This window comes from Lissotriton helveticus, chromosome 3_1, assembly GCF_964261635.1.
Source record: "Lissotriton helveticus chromosome 3_1, aLisHel1.1, whole genome shotgun sequence".
Classification (NCBI taxonomy): Eukaryota; Metazoa; Chordata; class Amphibia; order Caudata; family Salamandridae; genus Lissotriton; species Lissotriton helveticus.
In genome coordinates, this window is record NC_136061.1 from 1,487,463,789 (window position 1) to 1,487,487,030 (window position 23,242).

Sequence of the window (23,242 nt, forward strand, 5' to 3'; positions counted from 1 at the left end):
ACATATCTAATACACTGAACACCACTATAGCTAAGCATTCTAGAAAAATCCTGTCGCCCGAGGTGTCAGCTGTCGCTAATCGTTTCAGAAAACGAGGAGCTTGCAACATTACCTTAGATTTCGGTCTGTGGTTTTGCAGAAATGTCATTGCTTCACCCACTGACAACTTTTTAGCACTACTTTTATCCTTTTTCATCTGTGCAAGTTTTTAGGTCTCGGCTAGCCGCGCGAAGCGCGTCTCCGCCGAGCCCCTTTTGTCGGCATGTGTGCTTCCCAGGAGACAGTCCTGGCCGCGCGCATCGCCTTGGAGGCGATTTGAAAGTGGCACGCGCCGACTGGCACGCGCCGCGCTCGGCCTGGCTGTCTCCTGGGAAGCGCAAACATACCCAGCCACACCTCCCCCTGCACGCAAGCGCCCACACACACACATTCACACACACGAGCGGAGACAGACACACAGACAGATACACTCCCCCCGCCGTCGCACACAGAGACACACACACAGGAGCGAACATACACGCGCACACACACGAGCGCCCCCCAAGGCCCACTTACCGCCAATCCAGTGTGTTCTGTCGCCTCCGCGGGGCTCTCCCTCAGGCATGGGAGCCCCGCATCACGCACTGCTCTTGACCAGGAACTCCGTGGGCGCGGGCTTCGCGCACAAGACGGAAGTCCCGCCCCCACGCTAGGTTTCGTTTTGGAATGCGCGTGCAGATATTGCAGTCATCTCGCCTGATCCCCAACAGAAACCGACAGCGCAGGGGTTAATCGCAAGCTTTATTTTATGTACAAATAGTTCCTTCCTGCTGGCGATTTATTTTATTAGTTTAGGTGTTCTATATGATTGTTTTACCAAGCCGCCTAGTTCTAAACACCATTTAATTAAGAAAAATCTGACATGGAAAACAGGGTTATGTCACACTGGGAAAACGGAATCACAAATACAAAATTGAACCTCAGTATTGCAAAATAAATGCTTGTTTACAAATGTCGCCAGGAGAGGGTCCGAGATGTGCGTAGTCTGCTTCATGTTCGCAAGTATTTTGCAGATTTCTTCACGGACATGGTTGAATTAATTATTTTTCAGTTGCAGGGAGGAGAGGTAAGAGAACTATGTTGATGATGGGGAGAGCTGTGTTGATGAAGGAGGGAGATAGGCTAAATGTGGCAGAGAGGTTTCGGGAGGGCCTTTCCGCAGAGGACATCCTTGGTGCCGTGTTTCAGGGTGGGAGGCTCAACATTTTTTTGCAAGTGGAGTGCGTCTTTAGACCGTGTATGTGGTATTGTCACGTTATCCCTGTCAATATTTTCTGTGACTTATGATATGCTGTGTGCATGTTGTTTTTAATGTTTCCATGTAAACACTGACCAAGAACACTACAGAAACACTGAACAGACTTGAACTGTAAAACAGCGAAAAGGTGATGGGTAGTCTCAGCCACTGATAATAGCTTGGGCCTCAGTCCAGTCCATCGCCGTTTTCCCTCAGCATCACTCCAGACAAAGGGGCAACATATGCACATTACATTTGTCCTTACTTCACTATGAACAGTCCGTCCTGGTCTGCCAGGCCATGGTATCTCTTGCCAGAAACACAGCAATCTATTGTGTCCCAGTCACTACTAACTCTCGAACAGAGAATGCTATGAGTGTGGATCTCAGAAATGAATATCTAGGCAGGCAATCCTTGAAGCTGTGCAAGAAGCAAGAAGCACACAAAACATTGATTAAGAGAATGTACTGGAATTTGACAGGAAACCCCCTGACACTAGCAGGAATGTACTAAAACTAGGATGGGAATCCATTGACTAAGAGATAGGATGGAAGACTTTGGCACTCAAAGAGAGGAAGGCAAATACTGGAACAGGGAATCCGGGTCATGCTCTGCATGTTCTTCTATTTTTACTTGCAGTCACTATAGAGAGTATCCTCAGGCTGTGGTCTACAGTTCCATTCCTGCTCCGATGACGCCTGAATCTGGTTCAGAAACTGGATGGGTGGTGGAGGGGGCGAGAGAGGATTTTTAGTAACTACTGGCGCGTTCTCTTGAAATTGTGTCCTGGATGCTCAAGAGTTGGCTGAAACTCAGTATATCTAAAATGAATTTATCATTTATGGGACACCTGTAAACCCCTTCCAACTTTTCTCCCACCATGTATGTTTGGTGATATACATTTGTAGCAGTGCCTACCTCTTTCAACGAGCTGCAAGTGTCTGTGGCGTCAAAGAAATCTTTTTTCTGCTTGACTGACAATTCTTGCCAACTTCATCCCAGCCAGACACAGATCAGTTCTTACTGACTCTTTAGTTAATTCTTGCTTGGAATATTGTATAGCTTTATACCCAAGCTTCTTCAGGTCCACCTGCAAAGTGCAAAGTAGTGAGTGCAGAGTAGTGAGTGCAGAGTAGTGAGTGCAGAGTAGTGGGTGCAGAGTAGTGGGTGCAGAGTAGTGGGTGCAGAGTAGTGGGTGCAGAGTAGTGGGTGCAGAGTAGTGGGTGCAGAGTAGTGGGTGCAGAGTAGTGGGTGCAGAGTAGTGGGTGCAGAGTAGTGGGTGCAGAGTAGTGAGTGCAGAGTAGTGAGTGCAGAGTAGTGAGTGCAGAGTAGTGAGTGCAGAGTAGTGAGTGCAGAGTAGTGAGTGCAGAGTAGTGAGTGCAGAGTAGTGAGTGCAGAGTAGTGAGTGCAGAGTAGTGAGTGCAGAGTAGTGAGTGCAGAGTAGTGAGTGCAGAGTAGTGAGTAGTGAGTGCAGAGTAGTGAGTAGTGAGTACAGAGTAGTGAGTAGTGAGTAGTGAGTACAGAGTAGTGAGTAGTGAGTAGTGAGTGCAGAGTAGTGAGTGCAGAGTAGTGAGTGCAGAGTAGTGAGTGCAGAGTAGTGAGTAGTGAGTGCAGAGTAGTGAGTAGTGAGTGCAGAGTAGTGAGTGCAGAGTAGTGAGCTGCCTCAAGTGAAGTACTCTGGTACCCAAGGATGACTAGCAAACAATATTATTCACAACGTTGCTTACTATTCAGCAACATTTGACAGTTTGCAAATCATCTTTATACAACAATTCAGAGTTTGATAACAAATTAATGTAACACATTGTAATATACAATGCCAATAGCTCAAACTTTAATGCTGCGAGACCTATTGCATTGTAAATGCTTGTTTTGACCTCTTATCCTGTTTAATTTAAGCGGACTTGCTTTCCTGATATAAATATTTGAATATTTTATTTTATATTAATAAAAACTCCTCAAGTTAAGCATGCACCCCTACCTGACAATACTTTTTTTACTAAACTTCTTTTACCAAAACAAAAGCCGCTATATCTTTGTGCTTTATTAACAGAGCTGACCATGACTTTTGTAGCCTTTTTCTGTCTTTACCCTCCAAACCCAACTTTGTTTGTGCTTTATCCTTTGTCAAACGCCGTTTGCAGAAACTGAAATCAAATGTTCTCCTTAAGCCAGCATGTGCTGGTTCCTTTATTCATTTAGCAGTGCCTGGTGTTTTGCCTTGCTGTGCACGGCGAATGGGAATCCGAATACAAAGTTGCACTTAACCACTATAAGTCCCCACTCCTAAAACGTTACTTTCCCGTAATTACATCTGCTGACAGTACTCCAACAAGTTCTCAAAATATTGCAAGAGATGACATCCTGTGATCATCTCTCTACATAATTTTGCTATCAGTTTGGACTCGTACATTGTAACTAAAATCTCATTTATTGTTCTCACTCTGTATTTGTAATTTCTACTGTTGTCTGATATTTCTTGTGCAGATACATATCCTCAGGCGTCTCCTCTGGACACTTCAAAATGTACTAATTAGCAAACCATGCTTTGCTGCTTTACTTTTACCCTATTTCTCACTAAATCTGGCTTTGTGCTTGGAACCCTGTACTGTTCGTTTGCTACCATAGTGATACTTTGGCCTTTGTATTCCTTCCGTGTACTTGTTTTTAGGTCTCGCCCTCGAGACCTATTGTTGCCGAGATGCCTCTCAAGGGAGACAGACCGGGGCATGCGGAGCGATTCGGGTCTGTGGACGCGCACGTCCAGCCCGGCGCCGTGCACATCTCCTGTCCCACATTCACTCGCGCATGCACTCACGCAGCCACACTCACGCAGCCACACTCACGCTGCCACACTCGCGCTGCCACACTCGCGCTGCCACACTCGCGCTGCCACACTCGCGCTGCCACACTCGCGCAGCCACACTCGCGCAGCCACACTCGCGCAGCCACACTCGCGCAGCCACACTCGCGCAGCCACACTCGCGCAGCCACACTCGCGCAGCCACACTCGCGCAGCCACACTCGCGCAGCCACACTCGCGCAGCCACACTCGCGCAGCCACACTCGCGCAGCCACACTCACGCAGCCACACACACACACACACACACACACACACACGCGCACACACACACGCATGCATGCACACACACGCAGGCACAATCGCGTGCGCACACTCACAGCCAGACTCACGCATGCACGCACACACATGCACACACCCCCCCACCCCCCCTACAACTAAGCCCCACCCGACCGCTCCACTCACCGGGCTACAGGCTCCGTCACGCGGGGCTTCTATCTGTGGATGCTTTCGCCGCAGTTCAAACTCACCGCCTGCGTTCGGACGAGTCGCCAGTTCTGTGACAGTCGGTAACGAGTCCCCGGACAACTCGGGACATCCAAACCTCCCGCTAAAGTCTCTCTTCTGGCGCCCTAATAGAGATTTTCAGATCCGGCCAATGGGAAGGGGGCTGCAGTTGGATGACTGGCCAATTAGCATTTAGGCTGGCATTGGCGAGGCCACGCCTACTCCGCAGCTACAGTCGGCGCGCTCTCAGGCTCTTTCCCGGCCGGATCCCCGCGCTCCCTGCCCTCCCCGCACCTCCTACCTGGGGATGCGGCTGTTGGGAGTACAGGACGCGGTGCTAGCGGGCTCAGAGCGGTGCATGATCCTGCCGCCTCGGGGGGGGCACGGCCTTTGTTACCGCTCTAACTGGCAGTCTCACTTTAAGTGAGGAGGGCAGATGGAGGTGCAGCCAGCAACAGCTTCTACCTTTCAGGAACATATTGGGGGGAGGAGGGCGGGAGCCGTGTCTGAGAGATTTACCAACCTGGGTGATAATAGGGGCCAGCTGTTGAAACCCTTGTCTTTCCTTTCTCACACGACACTTTGTGCATCTTGTTTGTTTGCATTAGTTTAAGACCCATTTGTGACAAGTGTTTAGACAAAAGTAATGATATCTTAAATTGGTAAATATTCTTACCCCTCAAATATTTCTCTCTTCAGAACAAATTAATGGGCGATTGCAATTCTTTTACAATATCCCACGTGTGGTGTTATCAAGCTATGGCATACACAGTGTCGCCTTTTAACTTTGAATCAGTTTTACTGCCCTTGCAACGCACCTGATATTTTAATAGTCTTTAGTATATAAGGCAAAAATAATTCTCAATAACTGTCTTTCTTGACTCCTTAGCTGTGCTGCATATTTGAAGTTTAAAGGCTAATAAAAGAAAATTGGAATAGTGAGTGCACCACAACACATATTTTACTTACTACAGTTAATTATGCAATATAATGTATGGCTTTTCAAATACACATAGCTACGCTTTTGGATGCTCTGTATAGTAACACTGCACCTATCCAATGACTTGGCATTTCATTCAATCCCATGGACTTAAGTTCTAAAACTGCGGTACTGCAAGAGGATCATTGCGGCAAAAATAAATCTAATTAACATAGTAAATGCAGTGGTACCTATATTTATTATTATTATGTGTTCTATAGTAATAGCTAAGTGACGACTCGGTATGGCAGTAATATTGAGATAGTAACCCTGCTGTCAAGCAGCGTTAGAGCTGCAACCTCACAATCGAGTATTATTAATGTGACGCACTTTGCAGCTTTCTAGTTGTGCAGACAACCGCTCGTACAGTCCCTCTTGTGAGCGTCACTATCTGCTACTAAGCATTACAACTGTAATGTTATTATGTCTGTATGAAGGTATAGCGCCTAGTGCCGTCAGCAGCATTACTTTTAGCAGTCCGCTCTCCTGCTGCCCGCGGGAGAAGAGGATGGACAGGCGCCTGTGGCTGTAGATGAGACTCAACATGTTGACCTGCGTAAAATGCTAGCTGTGTCTAACACCTTCCCCGATCTCCAGGTATTGCTCTTTCGGGCCAGCTACTGTCAGTAGCCCTGTGTGTGTGTGTGTGTGTGTTTGAGAGAGAGAGAGAGAGAGAGAGAGAGATTGTGCGCTTGCCTATCTCTCGAGTCCCAACTACTGTTTGGTGGTCACTGGCAACTTCCCCACCACAAGATTTCTCCTATAGCCCACCATGCAAACCATCCTCTCACTTCATAAAGTTGTTAATCTCCACTGATTTCAACAATGCCAACATTTTAGACTAACACTCTTACCTTCGTTGGAGAATCAGCAGTTTAGTGGCATATCCTTGTGTTTGTAGCGCATGCCCTGTGTTATGAAAGTTTATGTTTTGTTGCCTTTTCCACTGTGTCTGTAAATTAACCTCCATAATTAAACATTAATCATATCCTTCCATACTACCTTGCCCTCATGACTGTCTTCCCCAGTAACTGTTTGATGTAATCCATATCATCATGTTATATGATTTACAAATTAATTTCCTAGTCTCTCGTCATCAACAGGCAAGTGTATAATGTGGGGCTCTGTGTGGGTGTGGGGCTCTGTGTGGGTGTGGGGCTCTGTGTAAGTGGGGCGCTCTGTGTGTGCGTGTGTGTTTGTGTGTGGGTGGGCCTGTGTGTGTGGCTTTGTGTGTGTGTGTGTGGGGCTCTATGCGTGTGTGTGGGGCTCTGTGTGTGTGTGTGTGTGTGGGTCTGTATGTTTGTGTGTGGCATTTGGGAGAGATTAAGCTATTGGCATTGTAAATGACAATGCCATTTATTTATCTGTTTTTAAAACCAACACATAAATAAAAAATGTGTCATTTACAATGCCAATAGGTCTAACTTTTGCAAAGGCGAGACTGTTGCATTGTAAATGCTTGTTATAGGTAAAGAGCTTGCTTCAAAGAAGTCTTTATTTTCCCAGATCATGCTTTCTTTTTTCATGACTGCAGGAGTGTACTTTGGTGTCTTTCTGACCATACTTCACTCATGCATGCCGGCAGGGAGACTATATGCCTGCTCACCTTTGCAGCTCCTCCTTGCCGCCGCACCTTTCCTTTCAGTGCACTGAGGCACAGTCTTTGCGTACACCTGCCCCTTCTGTGTGGGGGCACCGACTGTGGATCCCATGATAACAGCCAGTATACCTACATTAATGGCTGCACTCCCCAGCAACCGTCATCAGATAAGGTGGCTTCGAGCTTCTTCCTATGCCCCAGGGGCCAGCTATCTCCTTTATCATTGACACATGGCCCAGCGTTCCCCTGCCTTACGCCTTCATTTTATCTCATCTGCTGTGCGGCGAGCAGGCCAAAAACTATGTTGCCACCCCTCAGCATTTTGATTGGATGGCTTGCATCATTCCACTGCTCACATTCAGGAAACTAGTTTATTTTACCTGTTGTCACCCTTCTCCCCTCAATTCCCCGCCACCACACTTTCTGCATTGCTCCTCCCAGTTTGTCTATTGCTTACCTCACCCTTGCCCATCGCGCCTTTTATTTTACAACCCTGATCCTGTGTTGACATAAAACCTGCACCGTTGTTTAATCCCCCACTCCAGCACTGATTGAAAAGCAGCCCTTCCCCGTTTTTTGTTTTGTTGATTTTGGTGGACCCCGAAGCTGCTTTTACCTTGGGACTTTTTTCTTTTTATTGAACATTGTGTACATATTTTATAACTTCTTGCTCAAGCTTGGTGGCAGCCATCTTGCAACAGTAATAAATATGAGAAAAGTGGCTGTTGTATCATGCTGCATACATATCTAAGTGGTAACTGCTTTTTTGTTTGATTTTGCTTATATTTTTACACATTAACACAGGAGCTTTTTTTAGATTGAATACTACCAGGTTGCAAAATACATATTGAGAGCTTACCAAGAATATTGATGGGCTTGCAGCCTTCCGATTGCTTACCTCTAGTTGACTTACCGTCACTCATTTGCCTGCTTCTTATTCAGTGGCTTGCCTTGTCCATTTTCTGTCTGTCCCTCCCCAGGAACATTGCTAATATACTTGTGTCCTTCAACTGCTCACTGAACAACTTTTTTTCTTTTGTCTTAACCACTCCACAAGAGTGTATGCGTCTTCCAGTTGCCTCCCTAGTGTGCTTATCTTCCCTGTTCCATAATCCATATTGCTGTGTCTCCCCTGTGTGCTTTTACCCTATCCCCTCTGTGATGCGTCGCCCTTGTGTGCTTCTCATCTTGCAATGCATTCTCACCCATGTGCTTCACCTCCTTCTCACAAGTACTTGTATTTCTTCTGTTCTCCCACCCCTTGTGTTGACTCTGCCCTTTCATATTGCTTTTCCCACCCGCTTTCAAAATAAAAAGCGTTTGCTCTTTTTTTTATTTACCGATCCAACTCGGATCAATAAATAAAAAGTTTTTAAAAAGTGCAGTGTTATTTTGTAGGTGCACACATATGTGGTCCCATGCCTAAATAATTACGCAGTGTCTGCGTCAAAGGCTTTTATTGTTCTTCTTTAGCTATACTGAACAGCATTGGGGCTAATGTGCAGCATCACTGAAAAGCCATGCCAATGTCAGTAGGTTCAATAGGCAAGGCGTAGTGGCTTTGCCAATGCTTGTTTCTCTTTGCTGATATGGGACAGCATTTGCCAAAATGTTGGGTATGCCTTGGAAAGGAATGACCTATTGGCTTCGCCAGAGCTTGCTTGTTTTTTCACGTTTCTTAGAAAGAGCCCCTTCAAGCAGTGGCGTATCTCTGAGAACAAATGGCCTTTGTGAGCAGAGAGACTTTGTCGATTTTCTCTGCTAGTGTCCTACTTACTTAACATTGCAGACCTGGACATGGAGCATCAGCAGGCCTGCCTATTTTGGGTGAGTCACCGGATAACTCAGCGGTGGTGAACTGATGGTAGATTAACCCCCCACCCCCTCCCTAATCAGATCTAGAATACTCTTAAAAACTAGGAAGCAATGTTGTTCACTACGTTCAGAGGCATGCAAATGTTTAGTTTGTACTGATAGTAAGTTTTTGGTACTGAATGCTTATTCATTATGAGGCACATACGTACTTTTAGAGGGGCATGCCTGTTCTGCTCTAACGTGTTAAGTATGAGATTTGTTACTGTATCTCAGTATCTCAATGCATTTTGTGAAGTTGATCAGTTGTTGATGTAACATTTTGTTTTTTACAGGGACCTCTTACATTTTGTGATGTTGCTGCTTGTTTCTCTGAAGAGGAATGGAAGCTTTTACAGCAATGGCAGGAAGAGCTTTACAATAATGTGATGAAGGAAATCCACGAAACCTTGAAATCGATAGGTGAAGTCTGTTTAAGTTTACCGTAGCATGCGCTTAGCACACCACTAGTCCATGCTGTCTAAGTTAACATCTGCAGATTTCAAAAACATGCGCAAACCTATCACTTCTGTAAAAGGACAGACACACTTCTAGATCAACGCAAGTACTTGCAAATCACAGTCTGCCTTTAAACATGCTACACATATATTGAATGCACCTCTGCCATGTGAAAATCAGATGTTATCAACATAAAAACAATATGGGCTGTTTGAGTTCAGCCTTGCTTGCACAACCATTGTGGTGGAGGTATCTGCAGAAAGCTGTCTTTCAGCACAGTGTGCAGGATGTTTTATACTCAAACACCTCAATTCCTGGGTACATGTCACTCGCAGTAGCGATGAGCAGTAATTGAGTTTTGGCCGTTTAAGCAGTAGATAACAACCAGATTGAAGTTTGTTTAACAATATTCTCTTTATCCGTTTTGACTATAAGTTCTCTGTTTTTTGACAGTAGCCACTATCCGTGATGCTATTTTTTGTAATATTGCGCTTTGAACCCACTTGCATTTCCGATTGCCATGTTAAAGACCCAGCTAAGGTTCAACATAAGGATTTAATTATTGGCACAATGGACCGGGACTTTCAGACTTCTTTTTTTATTTTTTATTGTTTAACTTGAGTTCTTCTTCTCCTTTTGTGTGCGCAGCATTATCGCCTGTATAATTCTCGTCCTTCCTCAAAATTCTGGCCAAATAATGCTGACATATCCTCTGACAGTGCTTTTCATATTCAAACATTTGTATTCGTTCCGATCCTCAATCCATTATTTTGGCTGTGAATAAGACATGATGATATAAGCATTCAGGAGTTACCACGGAGGGGGATTCAGTGCAACAAAATTCCTGGCCTTTTTGAAAATTCGTTTTTAGGGCTCGGCCTACGCATCACGAAGTGGGCGGAGCTTCGAGCTCCTAATGTTAAAGGAAAACAAGCATTTACAATGCAATGGTTTTGCCTTTGTTAAAGTTAGAGCTATTGGCATTGCTCTTGACACTATGAAGCTCCACTCTGAAGCTCCACTCTGAAGCTCCACTCTGCACTCTGAAGCTCCACTCTGCACTCTGAAGCTCCACTCTGCACTCTGAAGCTCCACTCTGCACTCTGAAGCTCCACTCTGCACTCTGAAGCTCCACTCTGCACTCTGAAGCTGCACTCTGAAGCTCCACTCTGCACTCTGAAGCTGCACTCTGAAGCTCCACTCTGCACTCTGAAGCTGCACTCTGAAGCTGCACTCTGAAGCTGCACTCTGAAGCTCCACTCTGAAGCTCCACTCTGAAGCTCCACTCTGAAGCTCCACTCTGAAGCTCCACTCTGAAGCTCCACTCTGAAGCTCCACTCTGAAGCTCCACTCTGAAGCTCCACTCTGAAGCTCCACTCTGCACTCTGAAGCTCCACTCTGCACTCTGAAGCTCCACTCTGCACTCTGAAGCTCCACTCTGCACTCTGAAGCTCCACTCTGCACTCTGAAGCTCCACTCTGCACTCTGAAGCTCCACTCTGCACTCTGAAGCTCCACTCTGCACTCTGAAGCTCCACTCTGCACTCTGAAGCTCCACTCTGCACTCTGAAGCTCCACTCTGCACTCTGAAGCTCCACTCTGCACTCTGAAGCTCCACTCTGAATCTGCACTCTGAAGCTCCACTCTGCACTCTGAAGCTCCACTCTGAATCTGCACTCTGAAGCTCCACTCTGCACTCTGAAGCTCCACTCTGAATCTGCACTCTGAAGCTCCACTCTGCACTCTGAAGCTCCACTCTGAATCTGCACTCTGAAGCTCCACTCTGCACTCTGAAGCTCCACTCTGCACTCTGAAGCTCCACTCTGAAGCTCCACTCTGAAGCTCCACTCTGAAGCTCCACTCTGAAGCTCCACTCTGAAGCTCCACTCTGAAGCTCCACTCTGAAGCTCCACTCTGAAGCTCCACTCTGAAGCTCCACTCTGAAGCTCCACTCTGAAGCTCCACTCTGAAGCTCCACTCTGATGCTCCACTCTGATGCTCCACTCTGATGCTCCACTCTGATGCTCCACTCTGATGCTCCACTCTGATGCTCCACTCTGAAGCGCCACTCTGAAGCTCCACTCTGATGCTCCACTCTGAAGCTCCACTCTGAAGCTCCACTCTGAAGCTCCACTCTGAAGCTCCACTCTGATGCTCCACTCTGATGCTCCACTCTGAAGCTCCACTCTGAAGCTCCACTCTGAAGCTCCACTCTGAAGCTCCACTCTGAAGCTCCACTCTGAAGCTCCACTCTGAAGCTCCACTCTGAAGCTCCACTCTGCACTCTGAAGCTCCACTCTGCACTCTGAAGCTCCACTCTGAAGCTCCACTCTGCACTCTGAAGCTCCACTCTGAAGCTCCACTCTGCACTCTGAAGCTCCACTCTGAATCTGCACTCTGAAGCTCCACTCTGCACTCTGAAGCTCCACTCTGAATCTGCACTCTGAAGCTCCACTCTGAATCTGCACTCTGAAGCTCCACTCTGAATCTGCACTCTGATGCTCCACTCTGAATCTGCACTCTGAAGCTCCACTCTGCACTCTGAATCTGCACTCTGCAGCTCCACTCTGAATCTGCAGCTCCACTCTGCACTCTGAAGCTCCACTCTGAATCTCCACTCTGAATCTGCACTCTGAATCTCCACTCTGAATCTGCACTCTGAAGCTCCACTCTGAATCTGCACTCTGAAGCTCCACTCTGAATCTGCACTCTGAAGCTCCACTCTGAATCTGCACTCTGAAGCTCCACTCTGAATCTGCACTCTGAAGCTCCACTCTGAATCTGCACTCTGAAGCTCCACTCTGAATCTGCACTCTGAATCTGCACTCTGAATCTGCACTCTGAATCTGCACTCTGAAGCTCCACTCTGCACTCTGAATCTGCACTCTGCAGCTCCACTCTGAATCTGCAGCTCCACTCTGCACTCTGAAGCTCCACTCTGAATCTCCACTCTGAATCTCCACTCTGAAGCTCCACTCTGAATCTCCACTCTGAATCTGCACTCTGAATCTGCACTCTGAAGCTCCACTCTGAAGCTCCACTCTGAATCTGCACTCTGAAGCTCCACTCTGAATCTGCACTCTGAAGCTCCACTCTGCACTCTGAATCTGCACTCTGAAGCTCCACTCTGCACTCTGAAGCTCCACTCTGAAGCTCCACTCTGAATCTGCACTCTGAATCTGCACTCTGAATCTGCACTCTGAATCTGCACTCTGAAGCTCCACTCTGAAGCTCCACTCTGAAGCTCCACTCTGAAGCTCCACTCTGAAGCTCCACTCTGAAGCTCCACTCTGAAGCTCCACTCTGAAGCTCCACTCTGAAGCTCCACTCTGAAGCTCCACTCTGCACTCTGAAGCTCCACTCTGCACTCTGAAGCTCCACTCTGCACTCTGAAGCTCCACTCTGCACTCTGAAGCTGCACTCTGAAGCTCCACTCTGCACTCTGAAGCTGCACTCTGAAGCTGCACTCTGAAGCTGCACTCTGAAGCTGCACTCTGAAGCTGCACTCTGAAGCTCCACTCTGAAGCTCCACTCTGAAGCTCCACTCTGAAGCTCCACTCTGAAGCTCCACTCTGAAGCTCCACTCTGAAGCTCCACTCTGAAGCTCCACTCTGAAGCTCCACTCTGAAGCTCCACTCTGAAGCTCCACTCTGAAGCTCCACTCTGAAGCTCCACTCTGCACTCTGAATCTGCACTCTGAAGCTCCACTCTGCACTCTGAAGCTCCACTCTGCACTCTGAAGCTCCACTCTGCACTCTGAAGCTCCACTCTGAATCTGCACTCTGAAGCTCCACTCTGCACTCTGAAGCTCCACTCTGCACTCTGAAGCTCCACTCTGAATCTGCACTCTGAAGCTCCACTCTGAAGCTCCACTCTGAAGCTCCACTCTGAAGCTCCACTCTGAAGCTCCACTCTGAAGCTCCACTCTGAAGCTCCACTCTGAAGCTCCACTCTGAAGCTCCACTCTGAAGCTCCACTCTGAAGCTCCACTCTGCACTCTGAAGCTCCACTCTGCACTCTGAAGCTCCACTCTGCACTCTGAAGCTCCACTCTGAAGCTCCACTCTGCACTCTGAAGCTCCACTCTGAAGCTCCACTCTGCACTCTGAAGCTCCACTCTGAAGCTCCACTCTGCACTCTGAAGCTCCACTCTGAAGCTCCACTCTGCACTCTGAAGCTCCACTCTGAAGCTCCACTCTGAATCTGCACTCTGAAGCTCCACTCTGAATCTGCACTCTGAAGCTCCACTCTGAATCTGCACTCTGAAGCTCCACTCTGCACTCTGAAGCTCCACTCTGAATCTGCACTCTGAATCTGCACTCTGAAGCTCCACTCTGAATCTGCACTCTGAAGCTCCACTCTGAAGCTCCACTCTGAAGCTCCACTCTGAAGCTCCACTCTGAAGCTCCACTCTGAAGCTCCACTCTGAAGCTCCACTCTGAAGCTCCACTCTGAAGCTCCACTCTGCACTCTGAATCTGCACTCTGAAGCTCCACTCTGCACTCTGATGCTCCACTCTGAATCTGCACTCTGAAGCTCCACTCTGAAGCTCCACTCTGCACTCTGAAGCTCCACTCTGAATCTGCACTCTGAAGCTCCACTCTGCACTCTGAAGCTCCACTCTGCACTCTGAAGCTCCACTCTGAATCTGCACTCTGAATCTGCACTCTGAATCTGCACTCTGAATCTGCACTCTGAATCTGCACTCTGAAGCTCCACTCTGAAGCTCCACTCTGAAGCTCCACTCTGAAGCTCCACTCTGAAGCTCCACTCTGAAGCTCCACTCTGAAGCTCCACTCTGAAGCTCCACTCTGAAGCTCCACTCTGAAGCTCCACTCTGAAGCTCCACTCTGATGCTCCACTCTGATGCTCCACTCTGAAGCTCCACTCTGAAGCTCCACTCTGAAGCTCCACTCTGAAGCTCCACTCTGAAGCTCCACTCTGAAGCTCCACTCTGAAGCTCCACTCTGAAGCTCCACTCTGAAGCTCCACTCTGAAGCTCCACTCTGAAGCTCCACTCTGAAGCTCCACTCTGAAGCTCCACTCTGCACTCTGAAGCTCCACTCTGAAGCTCCACTCTGCACTCTGAAGCTCCACTCTGAAGCTCCACTCTGCACTCTGAAGCTCCACTCTGAAGCTCCACTCTGCACTCTGAAGCTCCACTCTGAAGCTCCACTCTGCACTCTGAAGCTCCACTCTGAAGCTCCACTCTGCACTCTGAAGCTCCACTCTGAATCTGCACTCTGAAGCTCCACTCTGAATCTGCACTCTGAAGCTCCACTCTGAATCTGCACTCTGAAGCTCCACTCTGAATCTGCACTCTGAAGCTCCACTCTGAATCTGCACTCTGAAGCTCCACTCTGCACTCTGAAGCTCCACTCTGAAGCTCCACTCTGAATCTGCACTCTGAAGCTGCACTCTGAAGCTCCACTCTGAATCTGCACTCTGAATCTGCACTCTGAAGCTCCACTCTGAAGCTCCACTCTGAAGCTCCACTCTGAATCTGCACTCTGAAGCTCCACTCTGAAGCTCCACTCTGAAGCTCCACTCTGCACTCTGAATCTGCACTCTGAAGCTCCACTCTGCACTCTGAATCTGCACTCTGAAGCTCCACTCTGCACTCTGATGCTCCACTCTGAATCTGCACTCTGAAGCTCCACTCTGAATCTGCACTCTGAAGCTCCACTCTGAAGCTCCACTCTGAAGCTCCACTCTGAATCTGCACTCTGAAGCTCCATTCTGAATCTGCACTCTGAAGCTCCACTCTGAATCTGCACTCTGAAGCTCCACTCTGAATCTGCACTCTGAAGCTCCACTCTGCACTCTGAAGCTCCACTCTGAAGCTCCACTCTGAAGCTCCACTCTGAAGCTCCACTCTGAAGCTCCACTCTGCACTCTGAAGCTCCACTCTGAAGCTCCACTCTGAAGCTCCACTCTGAAGCTCCACTCTGAAGCTCCACTCTGCACTCTGAAGCTCCACTCTGAAGCTCCACTCTGAAGCTCCACTCTGAAGCTCCACTCTGAAGCTCCACTCTGAAGCTCCACTCTGAAGCTCCACTCTGCACTCTGAAGCTCCACTCTGAAGCTCCACTCTGAAGCTCCACTCTGAAGCTCCACTCTGAAGCTCCACTCTGAAGCTCCACTCTGAAGCTCCACTCTGAAGCTCCACTCTGAAGCTCCACTCTGCACTCTGAATCTGCACTCTGAAGCTCCACTCTGCACTCTGAAGCTCCACTCTGCACTCTGAAGCTCCACTCTGCACTCTGAAGCTCCACTCTGCACTCTGAAGCTCCACTCTGCACTCTGAAGCTCCACTCTGAAGCTCCACTCTGAAGCTCCACTCTGAAGCTCCACTCTGAAGCTCCACTCTGAAGCTCCACTCTGAAGCTCCACTCTGAAGCTCCACTCTGAAGCTCCACTCTGAAGCTCCACTCTGCACTCTGAAGCTCCACTCTGCACTCTGAAGCTCCACTCTGCACTCTGAAGCTCCACTCTGAATCTGCACTCTGAAGCTCCACTCTGCACTCTGAAGCTCCACTCTGAATCTGCACTCTGAAGCTCCACTCTGCACTCTGAAGCTCCACTCTGAATCTGCACTCTGAAGCTCCACTCTGCACTCTGAATCTGCACTCTGAAGCTCCACTCTGCACTCTGAATCTGCACTCTGCAGCTCCACTCTGAATCTGCACTCTGAAGCTCCACTCTGAATCTGCACTCTGAAGCTCCACTCTGAATCTGCACTCTGAATCTGCACTCTGAATCTGCACTCTGAATCTGCACTCTGAAGCTCCACTCTGAAGCTCCACTCTGAAGCTCCACTCTGAAGCTCCACTCTGAAGCTCCACTCTGAAGCTCCACTCTGAAGCTCCACTCTGAAGCTCCACTCTGAAGCTCCACTCTGAAGCTCCACTCTGAAGCTCCACTCTGCACTCTGAATCTGCACTCTGAAGCTCCACTCTGCACTCTGATGCTCCACTCTGAATCTGCACTCTGAAGCTCCACTCTGAAGCTCCACTCTGCACTCTGAAGCTCCACTCTGAATCTGCACTCTGAAGCTCCACTCTGCACTCTGAAGCTCCACTCTGCACTCTGAAGCTCCACTCTGAATCTGCACTCTGAATCTGCACTCTGAATCTGCACTCTGAATCTGCACTCTGAAGCTCCACTCTGAAGCTCCACTCTGAAGCTCCACTCTGAAGCTCCACTCTGAAGCTCCACTCTGAAGCTCCACTCTGAAGCTCCACTCTGAAGCTCCACTCTGAAGCTCCACTCTGAAGCTCCACTCTGAAGCTCCACTCTGATGCTCCACTCTGATGCTCCACTCTGATGCTCCACTCTGAAGCTCCACTCTGAAGCTCCACTCTGAAGCTCCACTCTGAAGCTCCACTCTGAAGCTCCACTCTGAAGCTCCACTCTGAAGCTCCACTCTGAAGCTCCACTCTGAAGCTCCACTCTGAAGCTCCACTCTGCACTCTGAAGCTCCACTCTGCACTCTGAAGCTCCACTCTGAAGCTCCACTCTGCACTCTGAAGCTCCACTCTGAAGCTCCACTCTGCACTCTGAAGCTCCACTCTGAAGCTCCACTCTGCACTCTGAAGCTCCACTCTGAAGCTCCACTCTGCACTCTGAAGCTCCACTCTGAATCTGCACTCTGAAGCTCCACTCTGAATCTGCACTCTGAAGCTCCACTCTGAATCTGCACTCTGAAGCTCCACTCTGAATCTGCACTCTGAAGCTCCACTCTGAATCTGCACTCTGAAGCTCCACTCTGCACTCTGAAGCTCCACTCTGAAGCTCCACTCTGAATCTGCACTCTGAAGCTGCACTCTGAAGCTCCACTCTGAATCTGCACTCTGAATCTGCACTCTGAAGCTCCACTCTGAAGCTCCACTCTGAAGCTCCACTCTGAATCTGCACTCTGAAGCTCCACTCTGCACTCTGAATCTGCACTCTGAAGCTCCACTCTGCACTCTGAATCTGCACTCTGAAGCTCCACTCTGCACTCTGATGCTCCACTCTGAATCTGCACTCTGAAGCTCCACTCTGAATCTGCACTCTGAAGCTCCACTCTGAAGCTCCACTCTGAAGCTCCACTCTGAATCTGCACTCTGAAGCTCCATTCTGAATCTGCACTCTGAAGCTCCACTCTGAATCTGCACTCTGAAGCTCCACTCTGAATCTGCACTCTGAAGCTCCACTCTGCACTCTGAAGCTCCACTCTGAAGCTCCACTCTGAAGCTCCACTCTGAAGCTCCACTCTGAAGCTCCACTCTGCACTCTGAAGCTCCACTCTGAAGCTCCACTCTGAAGCTCCACTCTGAAGCTCCACTCTGAAGCTCCACTCTGCACTCTGAAGCTCCACTCTGAAGCTCCACTCTGAAGCTCCACTCTGAAGCTCCACTCTGAAGCTCCACTCTGAAGCTCCACTCTGAAGCTCCACTCTGAAGCTCCACTCTGAAGCTCCACTCTGAAGCTCCACTCTGAAGCTCCACTCTGAAGCTCCACTCTGAAGCTCCACTCTGAAGCTCCACTCTGAAGCTCCACTCTGAAGCTCCACTCTGAAGCTCCACTCTGCACTCTGAATCTGCACTCTGAAGCTCCACTCTGCACTCTGAAGCTCCACTCTGCACTCTGAAGCTCCACTCTGCACTCTGAAGCTCCACTCTGCACTCTGAAGCTCCACTCTGAAGCTCCACTCTGAAGCTCCACTCTGAAGCTCCACTCTGAAGCTCCACTCTGAAGCTCCACTCTGAAGCTCCACTCTGAAGCTCCACTCTGAAGCTCCACTCTGCACTCTGAAGCTCCACTCTGCACTCTGAAGCTCCACTCTGCACTCTGAAGCTCCACTCTGCACTCTGAAGCTCCACTCTGAATCTGCACTCTGAAGCTCCACTCTGCACTCTGAAGCTCCACTCTGAATCTGCACTCTGAAGCTCCACTCTGCACTCTGAAGCTCCACTCTGAATCTGCACTCTGAAGCTCCACTCTGCACTCTGAATCTGCACTCTGAAGCTCCACTCTGCACTCTGAATCTGCACTCTGCAGCTCCACTCTGAATCTGCACTCTGAAGCTCCACTCTGAATCTGCACTCTGAAGCTCCACTCTGAATCTGCACTCTGAATCTGCACTCTGAATCTGCACTCTGAATCTGCACTCTGAATCTGCACTCTGAATCTGCACTCTGAAGCTCCACTCTGAAGCTCCACTCTGAAGCTCCACTCTGAAGCTCCACTCTGAAGCTCCACTCTGAAGCTCCACTCTGAAGCTCCACTCTGAAGCTCCACTCTGAAGCTCCACTCTAAAGCTCCACTCTGAAGCTCCACTCTGCACTCTGAAGCTCCACTCTGCACTCTGAAGCTCCACTCTGCACTCTGAAGCTCCACTCTGCACTCTGAAGCTGCACTCTGAAGCTGCACTCTGAAGCTGCACTCTGAAGCTCCACTCTGAAGCTCCACTCTGAAGCTCCACTCTGAAGCTCCACTCTGAAGCTCCACTCTGAAGCTCCACTCTGAAGCTCCACTCTGAAGCTCCACTCTGCACTCTGAATCTGCACTCTGAAGCTCCACTCTGCACTCTGAAGCTCCACTCTGCACTCTGAAGCTCCACTCTGAAGCTCCACTCTGAAGCTCCACTCTGAAGCTCCACTCTGAAGCTCCACTCTGAAGCTCCACTCTGAAGCTCCACTCTGAAGCTCCACTCTGAAGCTCCACTCTGAAGCTCCACTCTGAAGCTCCACTCTGCACTCTGAAGCTCCACTCTGAAGCTCCACTCTGAAGCTCCACTCTGAAGCTCCACTCTGCACTCTGAAGCTCCACTCTGAAGCTCCACTCTGCACTCTGAAGCTCCACTCTGCACTCTGAAGCTCCACTCTGAATCTGCACTCTGAAGCTCCACTCTGCACTCTGAAGCTCCACTCTGAATCTGCACTCTGAAGCTCCACTCTGCACTCTGAAGCTCCACTCTGAATCTGCACTCTGAAGCTCCACTCTGCACTCTGAAGCTCCACTCTGAATCTGCACTCTGAAGCTCCACTCTGCACTCTGAAGCTCCACTCTGAATCTGCACTCTGATGCTCCACTCTGAATCTGCACTCTGATGCTCCACTCTGAATCTGCACTCTGAAGCTCCACTCTGCACTCTGAATCTGCACTCTGCAGCTCCACTCTGAATCTGCACTCTGAATCTGCACTCTGAATCTGCACTCTGAATCTGCACTCTGAATCTGCACTCTGAATCTGCACTCTGAATCTGCACTCTGAATCTGCACTCTGAATCTGCACTCTGAAGCTCCACTCTGAAGCTCCACTCTGAAGCTCCACTCTGAAGCTCCACTCTGAAGCTCCACTCTGATGCTCCACTCTGATGCTCCACTCTGATGCTCCACTCTGAAGCTCCACTCTGAAGCTCCACTCTGAAGCTCCACTCTGAAGCTCCACTCTGAAGCTCCACTCTGAAGCTCCACTCTGAAGCTCCACTCTGAAGCTCCACTCTGAAGCTCCACTCTGAAGCTCCACTCTGCACTCTGAAGCTCCACTCTGCACTCTGAAGCTCCACTCTGAAGCTCCACTCTGCACTCTGAAGCTCCACTCTGAAGCTCCACTCTGCACTCTGAAGCTCCACTCTGAAGCTCCACTCTGCACTCTGAAGCTCCACTCTGAAGCTCCACTCTGCACTCTGAAGCTCCACTCTGAAGCTCCACTCTGCACTCTGAAGCTCCACTCTGAATCTGCACTCTGAAGCTCCACTCTGAATCTGCACTCTGAAGCTCCACTCTGAATCTGCACTCTGAAGCTCCACTCTGCACTCTGAAGCTCCACTCTGAAGCTCCACTCTGAATCTGCACTCTGAATCTGCACTCTGAAGCTGCACTCTGAAGCTCCACTCTGAAGCTCCACTCTGAAGCTCCACTCTGAAGCTCCACTCTGAATCTGCACTCTGAATCTGCACTCTGAAGCTCCACTCTGAATCTGCACTCTGAATCTGCACTCTGAAGCTCCACTCTGCACTCTGAATCTGCACTCTGAAGCTCCACTCTGCACTCTGAATCTGCACTCTGAAGCTCCACTCTGCACTCTGATGCTCCACTCTGAATCTGCACTCTGAAGCTCCACTCTGAATCTGCACTCTGAAGCTCCACTCTGAAGCTCCACTCTGAAGCTCCACTCTGAAGCTCCACTCTGAAGCTCCATTCTGAAGCTCCATTCTGAATCTGCACTCTGAATCTGCACTCTGAAGCTCCACTCTGAAGCTCCACTCTGAAGCTCCACTCTGAAGCTCCACTCTGAAGCTCCACTCTGCACTCTGAAGCTCCACTCTGAAGCTCCACTCTGAAGCTCCACTCTGAAGCTCCACTCTGAAGCTCCACTCTGAAGCTCCACTCTGAAGCTCCACTCTGCACTCTGAAGCTCCACTCTGAAGCTCCACTCTGAAGCTCCACTCTGAAGCTCCACTCTGAAGCTCCACTCTGAAGCTCCACTCTGAAGCTCCACTCTGAAGCTCCACTCTGCACTCTGAATCTGCACTCTGAAGCTCCACTCTGCACTCTGAAGCTCCACTCTGCACTCTGAAGCTCCACTCTGCACTCTGAAGCTCCACTCTGAAGCTCCACTCTGAAGCTCCACTCTGAAGCTCCACTCTGAAGCTCCACTCTGAAGCTCCACTCTGAAGCTCCACTCTGAAGCTCCACTCTGCACTCTGAAGCTCCACTCTGCACTCTGAAGCTCCACTCTGCACTCTGAAGCTCCACTCTGAATCTGCACTCTGAAGCTCCACTCTGCACTCTGAAGCTCCACTCTGAATCTGCACTCTGAAGCTCCACTCTGCACTCTGAAGCTCCACTCTGAATCTGCACTCTGAAGCTCCACTCTGCACTCTGAATCTGCACTCTGAAGCTCCACTCTGCACTCTGAATCTGCACTCTGCAGCTCCACTCTGCACTCTGAATCTGCACTCTGCAGCTCCACTCTGAATCTGCACTCTGAAGCTCCACTCTGAATCTGCACTCTGAAGCTCCACTCTGAATCTGCACTCTGAATCTGCACTCTGAATCTGCACTCTGAATCTGCACTCTGAATCTGCACTCTGAAGCTCCACTCTGCACTCTGAAGCTCCACTCTGCACTCTGAAGCTCCACTCTGCACTCTGAAGCTGCACTCTGAAGCTGCACTCTGAAGCTCCACTCTGAAGCTCCACTCTGAAGCTCCACTCTGAAGCTCCACTCTGAAGCTCCACTCTGAAGCTCCACTCTGAAGCTCCACTCTGCACTCTGAATCTGCACTCTGAAGCTCCACTCTGCACTCTGAAGCTCCACTCTGCACTCTGAAGCTCCACTCTGAATCTGCACTCTGAAGCTCCACTCTGAATCTGCACTCTGAAGCTCCACTCTGAAGCTCCACTCTGAAGCTCCACTCTGAAGCTCCACTCTGAAGCTCCACTCTGAAGCTCCACTCTGAAGCTCCACTCTGAAGCTCCACTCTGAAGCTCCACTCTGAAGCTCCACTCTGAAGCTCCACTCTGAAGCTCCACTCTGCACTCTGAAGCTCCACTCTGAAGCTCCACTCTGCACTCTGAAGCTCCACTCTGCACTCTGAAGCTCCACTCTGCACTCTGAAGCTCCACTCTGAATCTGCACTCTGAAGCTCCACTCTGCACTCTGAAGCTCCACTCTGAATCTGCACTCTGAAGCTCCACTCTGCACTCTGAAGCTCCACTCTGAATCTGCACTCTGAAGCTCCACTCTGCACTCTGAAGCTCCACTCTGAATCTGCACTCTGAAGCTCCACTCTGCACTCTGAAGCTCCACTCTGAATCTGCACTCTGATGCTCCACTCTGAATCTGCACTCTGAAGCTCCACTCTGCACTCTGAATCTGCACTCTGCAGCTCCACTCTGAATCTGCACTCTGAATCTGCACTCTGAATCTGCACTATGAATCTGCACTCTGAAGCTCCACTCTGAAGCTCCACTCTGAAGCTCCACTCTGAAGCTCCACTCTGAAGCTCCACTCTGAAGCTCCACTCTGAAGCTCCACTCTGAAGCTCCACTCTGAAGCTCCACTCTGAAGCTCCACTCTGAAGCTCCACTCTGAAGCTCCACTCTGAAGCTCCACTCTGAAGCTCCACTCTGAAGCTCCACTCTGAAGCTCCACTCTGAAGCTCCACTCTGCACTCTGAATCTGCACTCTGAAGCTCCACTCTGCACTCTGAAGCTCCACTCTGCACTCTGAAGCTCCACTCTCCACTCTGCACTCTGAAGCTCCACTCTCCACTCTGCACTCTGAAGCTCCACTCTCCACTCTGCACTCTGAAGCTCCACTCTGAATCTGCACTCTGAAGCTCCACTCTCCACTCTGCACTCTGAAGCTCCACTCTGAATCTGCACTCTGAAGCTCCACTCTGCACTCTGAAGCTCCACTCTGAATCTGCACTCTGAAGCTCCACTCTGCACTCTGAAGCTCCACTCTGAATCTGCACTCTGAAGCTCCACTCTGCACTCTGAAGCTCCACTCTGAATCTGCACTCTGAAGCTCCACTCTGCACTCTGAAGCTCCACTCTGAATCTGCACTCTGATGCTCCACTCTGAATCTGCACTCTGAAGCTCCACTCTGCACTCTGAATCTGCACTCTGCAGCTCCACTCTGAATCTGCAGCTCCACTCTGCACTCTGAAGCTCCACTCTGAATCTGCACTCTGAAGCTCCACTCTGAATCTGCACTCTGAAGCTCCACTCTGAATCTCCACTCTGAAGCTCCACTCTGAATCTGCACTCTGA

The 23,242-nt window shown here is 49.5% G+C and overlaps 1 protein-coding gene across 4 annotated transcripts in view; it reads left to right on the plus strand.

The window, feature by feature from the left end:
• Positions 1-23,242, plus strand: part of LOC144823538 (uncharacterized) — a 428,207-nt gene that overhangs the window by 108,187 nt on the left and 296,778 nt on the right. For 3 of the 4 annotated variants that reach the window (XM_078682136.1, XM_078682138.1, XM_078682137.1), the window contains exon 2: positions 9,310-9,436. The exons of the other annotated variant lie outside the window; for it this stretch is intronic. In XM_078682136.1, coding sequence (XP_078538262.1) covers positions 9,310-9,436 — 127 coding nt within the window. The remainder of the gene's footprint in view (positions 1-9,309; positions 9,437-23,242) is intronic. 4 annotated transcript variants of the gene reach the window in all.